The sequence below is a fragment of the Mandrillus leucophaeus genome, unplaced genomic scaffold (assembly GCF_000951045.1).
Source record: "Mandrillus leucophaeus isolate KB7577 unplaced genomic scaffold, Mleu.le_1.0 Scaffold716, whole genome shotgun sequence".
NCBI lineage: Eukaryota > Metazoa > Chordata > Mammalia > Primates > Cercopithecidae > Mandrillus > Mandrillus leucophaeus.
Genome location: NW_012107764.1, coordinates 811536 through 820324, shown reverse-complemented (window position 1 = coordinate 820324; position 8789 = coordinate 811536). Strand labels below are relative to the sequence as shown.

General features: G+C 42.2%; 1 protein-coding gene across 2 annotated transcripts in view; it reads left to right on the top strand.

Annotated features, from left to right (window-relative positions):
• EIF2S2 (eukaryotic translation initiation factor 2, subunit 2 beta, 38kDa) overlaps window positions 1-8789 on the top strand; it is a 31689-nt gene that overhangs the window by 8223 nt on the left and 14677 nt on the right. For both annotated transcript variants that reach the window (XM_011965160.1, XM_011965159.1), the window contains exons 2-3: window positions 6605-6782; window positions 8582-8685. In XM_011965160.1, coding sequence (XP_011820550.1) covers window positions 6605-6782; window positions 8582-8685 — 282 coding nt within the window. The remainder of the gene's footprint in view (window positions 1-6604; window positions 6783-8581; window positions 8686-8789) is intronic.

Below are 8789 nucleotides of genomic sequence, written 5' to 3'. Positions count from 1 at the left end.
GGAGAGCACACGTTGAGTCGCCCTCCCTGAAGGGGCTCGAATGCCCAGTTAATTCCCCGAACGAGATTGGGGCTGGCGATCCCTGCATTCCTTTCTGCTCGGCACTGCCGCCCCAGCTCGCCTCACTGGGTGCCGCGAGGAGCTCTCTTAGCTTGGTAGAACGCCCTCGTTAAAACTTTCTAGGCTGTCTTGTCGGGGCCGGTATCCCGCCCTCGTCTGCCTTCCTAGCATTGCTTTTTAAAAAGACGAGGGGGTGATGGGATTAGAACTAGAGAAAAAGATTCTGCAGCCTCAGGAAGTGACTGACCTTCCCGGAAAGTTTCCGGGTGAGCCCCCGAGCTTCCCTTAACAGAGGGCTCCCAGCGACGTGAGCGGGAAGTCCGGGCTGTGAAACTGGCTGGATCTTTTTCTGCCGTGGTGCTTGGAACTCAGTGAATTTCCTCAAATCCCTTTCCCCCAGATTTATCCTAGTTGATATAATATCTACCGACTTAAAATGAAGTTGATTTTAAGTACTCTCAGTAGGTATTGCTTAACATTGGGGGAGGCCCTGTACGGTGTTGAGAATATCCTCAGGCAATAGGAAGCCTTGATCACAAGGGCAAAGGAATGGCCGAGAAAGGCCAGTAAATGTGCTCACAGGAAGTAGAATAATCTCCAGTTTGGTGACAGTTAAGGGGTGAACACTTGACAAACAGGTAATGATTAATTCATGGAGGGCTGTGAAGACGAAGTTAAGGAATTTGGAATGTATTCTGGAGGGGATTCCAGTCTCTTAGACTTGGTTCTCACAACAGTCCTGTAAAATAGGTCTGTTGTGCCCATTTTAGAGATGAAAAAATTGAGTGTTACAGAGTTGTATAATGCCCATGATCAAATACTAAGTGGCTGAGCCAGTAGAATTCCAGATTGACTAGGATCTTAATGGCTTAGAGAAACTGAAAGTTTGTAGATGGTCCTTGGCGGTTATGATAGACATTGCTCTAGGCTGCTGTATTTCAAATGTTCTGAGAGTGGCAGTGTTTCACACTTGTTTTGTTTCTACTCATTTTTCAAACTTCTCATAACCTTTGGCAAATACAGTACTTACGTAGTGCAAGATTCCATGGGGTGTTATTCTGTGTATGGTCAACTAGTTGACACACAAGGTAGAAATAGGGCCATCAACATAGTGACTTGGAGGGCTAGAGGGATCATTTTTAGCAGTGGGATTAGGTTTTGAAAGAAGCGGAATATGAATACATTACTGATGGATGAACAGAATTTTGTGACGCAAAGATGGCAGAACCAGCATTTCAGCATAGAACTTTGGAAGCCAATAAAATATTAGACAGTTTGGCCACTTGGGGTGCCAGTCCAACTGCATTTTACAGGAAACCAGGGCCGAGGGAGATTAACTTGTCTAAGATCATGCAAAGATTCTAGTTAATAGGACTAGAACCCTGGTCTCTGGCTTCCATTCTGCCAGGCAGAAGTTAGTAGTGGAGACAAGGTATGAAGAATAGGATGTAGGGCCTGGTTCCTCTAGTGCTATTGACTAGGTAAGTATTTTTAGGCCATTCCTTTAACATCTGGCTACTGTACAGGCTTGTGAGGATCAGATGAAACTCTTGTACTTGAAAATGATTTATAAACTGCCAGGGACTTCCCAGAGTGGAAGTAATCCTGCCTGGTGGTTGTCAGGCTAGACGATTAAAGAGGCTACTATTAAAAAGTAATTTTCTGTTTCCTTCATATTTCTGGGTTTTTTGGGTTTTTTTTGTTTTTTTTTTTCTTTTGAGATGGAATTTCGCACTATCGCCTGGGCTGGAGTGCAGTGGCGTGATCTCGGCTCACCGCATCCTCTGCCTCCTGGGTTCAAGTAGTTCTCCTGCCTCAGCCTCCCAAATAGCTGGGATTACAGGCACCTGCCACCTTGCCCAGCTAATTTTGTTTTTTGTATTTTTAGTAGAGATGGGGTTTCACCATGTTGGTCTGGAACTCCTGACCTCATGATTCGCCTGCCTCAGCCTCCTGAAGTGCTGGGGTTACAGGCGTGAGCCACCACGCCCAGTCTTCTGTTTTTGGGTGTGTTTTTTTTTTTTTTTGACGCATAATTGAAATACACTGCACACATTTATTTATTTATTTATTTATTTATTTGTTTAATTTTTGAGACGGAGTCTGGCTCTGTCACCCAGGCTGGAGTGCAGTGGGCGGATCTCAGCTCACTGCAAGCTCCGCCTCCCGGGTTTACGCCATTCTCCTGCCTCAGCCTCCCGAGTAGCTGGGACTACAGGCGCCCACCACCTCGCCCGGCTAGTTTTTTTTTGTATTTTTTAGTAGAGACGGGGTTTCCCCAGGATGGTCTCGATCTCCTGACCTCGTGATCCGCCCGTCTCGGCCTCCCAAAGTGCTGGGATTACAGGCTTGAGCCACCGCGCCTGGCCTACATTTATTTTTAAACCTGGTAATTAGGCCAAAAACTCACCAAAACAGAACCCTTTTCAACCTAGTGGAACTATGTTTTTTTTTTTTTTTTGAGACAGGTTCTTGCTCTTGTTGCCCAGGCTGGAGTGCGGTGGCACAATCATAGCTCACTGCGCCCTCTGTCACCTGGGCTCAAGGGATCCTCTTCCCTCAACCTTGCAAGTAGCTGGGACTACACGCACATGCTCTTGCACCTGCTAACTTTTTAATTTTTTGTAGAAATGAGGTCTTGCTTTGTTGCCCAAGCTAGTCTTGAACTCCTGGCCTCAAGCAGTGTTCCTGCCTCAGCCTACCCCAACATGGAACCATGATCTTTAAAAAGCAGAATCCTAGAAATATGGCTGCTCCCTGGTAAGGGAAAAGAAAAATCCCCTAATCAATAGGCATTTAGTATTTTCACATTTGTTAAAAGCAGCATCAACATTTAATACTTGCCTGTTTACTACGGGGTCCCATTCACAAGGAGTCAGAACATTGGGTTTTCATAAAATATGGTAAGGTGTGTTTGCAAAAAGAAGCTTTAAATAAAAAAAGGTTTTGATTCAAAATGGGATGTGTGTTATGTAAAGTTTATGAAACACAAAAGAATACAAAGAAAAATAGCAGAATCTAAGCCAGGCATAGTGGCATTCACCTGTAGTCTCAGCTGCTCAGGAGGCTGAGGCCAGGAGTTCTAGGCTGCAGTGCACTATAATTAGAATTGAGAGTAGTCACTACATTTCAGCCTGGGCAACATAGTGAGACTCCCGTCCCTTAAAAAAAAAAAAAATCCCACAATCTTATCACACAGAGATGGCAACACTTGGCATTTGTTCTGGTTACCTTTGGAAGGAACTTTTAGATCAATGTCTTGCTTCTCTGTGGGTTCTTTTGTGACTCACACCTGCTTCTGGGTATAGTATGACTATAAAGTTGATTTCTTGCGTAAGGTATGATCTATAAGAAGAGGCTTCTAATTCGATGAAGCATTTCAGGGTAATTTTAGCTGGTATACCTTTTCTTTGCCCTCTCCAACCAAACGTGAGAAGTTGAAAATAGAAAATTTATGCTTTTGAAGGCTTTGTTGTGAACCTAAAATATAACTCAAGTGATTCTGTAGTTCTCCGTAAGTGCACTGTCAACAGCTATTTGCTTTTCAAATCCAAACTAGTCTCATAAAAGAAAACCAATCTGGAGTGTAGTCAGCTTATAATTTGGAAGTTAGAGATGAAAGTCTTAAAAAGCCATGATTTTAGTCAAGACTAACAAGGCCTCGTTCTTTGGGTGCTGCTTCGGGATCCCTGGTCCTTATTTGTAAACTGTACTTTGCAGGATGGTATGAATAAAATAAGGCAATGAGCATGTATGTTAAGTATCCAGACAGTAATTGGAGAGAGGTTAATTATTTCAATTTATGATTCTTGCATGTTTATTATCCATTACAAGGCTACAACCAAACTGTTTACTTGTAGACCATAAGGTTTTTCAGGGGATAAGAAGGCACTTGTGAGGCTGTCCTCTGATGATACCAGGATCCTTCCCATCTTTAGTCTGTCTTGATGAATAATGGTTAAAAGGCAATGAATATTCTAGGGAACTTGATGCTTGAAAAAATGCAATAAATGGATTGTAATCCCTTCCAGAACCTTTGCCAAGTCTTTCTATTTCAAGAATGAGGATGAAATGTGGCTACTTCCCTGTATGATTGCAGTGCTCCTTGCAGGGTGACCCGGGGCTCAATAGTGGATCAGCAGTGGGGGACTCCTTCCTCTTTGCTCTTCTACCTTGGTAGGGACACTTCTTTAAGTTGGCTAGATAATGTTCTTCAGACTGACTACATTTCAGATTTAACTATTTATACGATTGGATCCTTGTTAAGGGAGAAAAGACTAACTTTGAAAATACTTTGCAAATACCGTACTTCTCTACTGGGCAAGGACAGTAACTATATTACCTTATTACAGACTGTGGCTTGATTTCAGTCTAGTTTCCTTAATGATCTTGGAACATAAATAAGTTTATGTTAGAATCAATTTCTGGAAGCTTTTGAGAGTTTTATATGTTTGAGAAATTAGAGCACGTGAGTTGATGAAATTTCAGTGATAGGAATCAAGAGAAAACCATACTTCGTGAATGGTAAAGTATTATATAAATTACAATTGCTAATATTTATCGAGTACTTATGTGCTAGGCACTATGGCAGGGGGTTTACATTTACATACTACTTTAACCCTCCCAGTAACCTTGTGTGGTTTCTTGTCACTCTGCTACTTGTCTCCATTTTACAGATGAGCCGTGGAATAACATAGGTACAAGCCAGAGTCAGAATTTGAATCCAGTCAGATGGGCTCCAGACTTGTGCTTTTAAACACTTTACTACTACACTGTCCACAGCAGATCACTGGGCAAAATACTGAATTTAAGCATGATATTAATAGACTGTGGAGAGAGATTGGTAAGGGGCTCAGAAGAAAAAAAAAAAAAATCTTGGTATTTGAATCCAGTTCTATTTGACTTGAAAGACCCTGCACTTTCTTTTTTTTGTTTTTGAGACTGAGTCTTGCTCTGTCACCCAGGCTGGAGTGCAGTGGTGTGATCTTGGCTCACAGCAAGCTCCACTGCCCAGGTTCACACCATTCTCCTGCTTCAGCCTCCCGAGTAGCTGTGACTACAGGCACCCGCCACCTTCTGCTAATGTTTTGTATTTTTAGTAGAGATGGAGTTTTACCATGTTAGCCAGTATGGTTTTGATCTCCTGACCTCGTGATCCGCCCGCCTCGGCCTCCCAAAGTACTGGGATTATAGGCGTGAGCCACCGTGCCTGGCCTCCTGCACTTTCTACTCTATCAGGTTTCTGGCCTGTATGATGTCTGAACTTTTCCTTCTTCAAGTGATCAGTGCAAGCAGATAGTCTACAAATTATAAATTAGTTTTCCACCTATTCTATAGTGGACATTTAGATAAAAAGAGAATTTGGGGGCAAGGCATGGTCCTCACACCTGCAGTCCTAACACTGGGAGGCTGAAGCTGGTGGATCATTTGAGCCCAGGAGTTCAAGACCAGCCTGGGCAGCATGGTGAAACCCCGTCTCTACTAAAAATACAAAAATTAGCTGGGTGTGGTGGTGCACGCCTGTAATTCCAGCTACTCGGGAAGTTGAGGTGGGAGGATGGCGTGAGTCTGGGAGGTCAAGGTTGAATTCAGCTGAGATCATGCCACTGCACTCCAACCTGGGCAGCAGAGCCAGACCCTGTTTCGTTAAAAAGAAAATGGAACCTTTAATGTTCCATAAGCAAAAAGCGGAGTGAAACGTTTTACACATGAGGAGTTGCGGATGGGTTTCCTTGAAGATCTGTCTGAACTTCAGGATAAAGTTAAAAAAATTTTGTTTTTTTAATCTGGTCAGAAGTCTTCCAAGTCTCTCTGTAGCAGCCCCAAGTTACCAACCTTGAATAAAACATTTATACCCCTGGCCAGGGGCGGTGGCTTACACCTGTTATTCCATTGCTTTGAGTGGCCGAGGTGGGAGGACTTTTTTCCTCTGGCAGTTTGTGACCACCCAGGACAACAGAGGGAGACCCCATCTCTACAAAATGAAAAAATTAGCTGGGCATGGTAGCACATGCTTGTGGTCCCAGTTACTTGGGGAGCTAAGATGGTAGGATCACTTGAGTCCAGGAGGTTGAGGTTGCAGTGAGCCGTGATCGTGCCACTGTACTCCATCCTGGGCGACAGTGAGACCCTGTCTCAAGAAAGAAAAAAAACAGTACAAAAAAATTTACACCCTGCTTAGGTATTGCTTTCCTGTATCTATAAAGTAAGAGGCATAGCATAGGTTGTTGCGAAAGTCCCTTCCCTAAATTCCATGATTCATTCAAACGTCCATATTTGCTCATGAAACTGAAAGTGAAGAGTCTGTGATACTTTGCAAATTGAAAGACGTGTACATGTTTCAATTCCCCTGATGTTTAATAGTGTTGGGAAGGTTGGGTGGACATTTTATTTTATTTTTTGGTAAATTTTCCTTTGGTGTTTTAATGTATCAGATACTCTTTTACTTTTAAGAGTATGCCTTTTGAGGATAAAGCATATTTGGAATGTGAGCATCATTAAAAATAGTCATTTGGTCCCTTTTTGTTTTTTGTCTTTTGAACAGATGATTTTTGATCCTACTATGAGCAAGAAGAAAAAGAAGAAGAAGAAGCCTTTTATGTTAGATGAGGAAGGGGATACCCAAACAGAGGAAACCCAGCCTTCAGAAACAAAAGAAGTGGAGCCAGAGCCAACTGAGGACAAAGATTTGGAAGCTGATGAAGAGGACACTAGGAAAAAAGGTGAGTGGTTGATGTGAGAGAGTTACTGTTGTCCTAGAAGCCCTGGTTCTATGAGCATTTTGGCTTTTGTATATGCAGCAACCTCTCAGCCTGATCAGGCTGCTCCAGTGAAGTCAAGGCCATCAGTAGGCTGTATGCAGTGGACCGTTTTCGATTTCTGATAGGCTTGTTGCAGGGAAGTTCCCATTTAATTCACAAGTTGCAAAGATGATGAAACCTTGCCGTTCCAGAGCTGGTTTTCCAGTTTAACCCATCAGGTCTCTTCTCTAACTTTAACAGTAGTTGTATTTGAGTGTGGGCAGAAAGAAATAGTACTAAGATAGGCAGTTTTGTGTCTTAGCAAGTCTGAAAATATATATGAGAGATTAAAATGAAAGCCTAAAGTATTTGGGGTTAGACATCAGCTTTAGTTACCCCTGTGCTGTAACATAGACATAATTTGACTATTAGAGAGAAATGATTCTGTAAACGTTATTTGTGTCTGTTGAATATAACTCTGTGCCAGGATAGAGACAACTGACATTCACTGAGCATCTACCCTGTGCTAAGTGTGTTCTACATGTTTAAAACAAACTTGGAAAGTAACTCATTCCTGTTGTAATAAGATAAAATGGATTTTTAAGTAGTTTCTTGAAAAACTTTGTAGCAGAGGGATCCTAAAATATTTCTAGTTTATAACATGGCAGGTCAAATGGAAAATTTGTTGAACAGAACCTACTCATTAATGGTAGGTAAAATTTTACTGATAACTTGTATTTACTGTGCAGCCTTATTTTAATAAATGTGAAATAATTTGTTAAGCCTTTTGATGATTAATAGATGCAATAAAATGTTGAGTTAGGCGGTAGAATTTAGGTGAACAAGGCATGCTCTTAGTATCTAGTAGAGAGATAGATAAGCAAGCTGGTAATAAGTTCCTCAGTTGGGGTAAGCAGAAGATACTATACAAGCACTCTGGGGATACCTAACCAAGTTGCAGGGAAAGATGGATAAGCTTAGAGAAGGCTTTGGTGGAAGTAATTTAACCAAGATCCTGTGAGATGGAGGTAAGAGGGCCCACAGGAAGGTTTGGAGGTGAGAGACCTCACGTATATTGCACTCGGAACTGAAAGTAGTTCAGTAGGGTTAGAACCAGAGATTGAAGTGAGGAAGGCAAGAAGCAGAAGTGGGAGATAAAGTTGGAGAGTTGGAAATGGTGTTAGAGCTCTGACTTTGTCTTGGGAACAATGAGGAGTGATATGGTCAGATTACTAAATAAATATTCTCAACATGGTCCCCTAACCAGATTTTTCCTATAGATCTTTGAGATGACCCACCATTTTGTTTTTCAGAACCATAACTTTTGTTGCCAGGCGCGGTGGCTAACGCCTGTAATCCCAGCAGTTTGGGAGGCTGAGGCGGGCGGATCATGAAGTCAGGAGATCGACACAATCCTGGCTAACATGGTGAAACCCTGTCTCTACTAAAAAAGATAAAAAAAATTAGCTGGGCATGGTGGCACACACCTGTAGTCTCAGCTACTCAGGAGGCTGAGGCAGGAGAACCGCCTGAACCCAGGAGGCAGAGGTTGCAGTGAGCCGAGATTGCGCCACTGCACTCCAGCCTCGGCAACAGAGCAAGACGCGGTCTCAAAAAAAAAAAAAAAAAAAAGAGCCATAACTTTTGTGATTGTGGAGGGACTAATTAATACTTAGTCAGTCTTTTCTGGTGACTTGATTAATTGCTGAGCTATGTTTGTGTAACTCATAATTTGATGCTTTGCCTTTTTGTTGTTAATGATTATGCATTGGTCTTTTTAGATGCTTCTGATGATCTAGATGACTTGAACTTCTTTAATCAAAAGAAAAAGAAGAAAAAAACTAAAAAGATATTTGATATTGATGAAGCTGAAGAAGGTGTAAAGGTAGTATTGCTTTCTTGTTGAAGGTAAAATTTGGCCTCTTGCAAGGTTGCTAATGGCTGATGTTTCCCTCCCTTTGACTCACCTCTTAACTAGCTGTGCTTTTG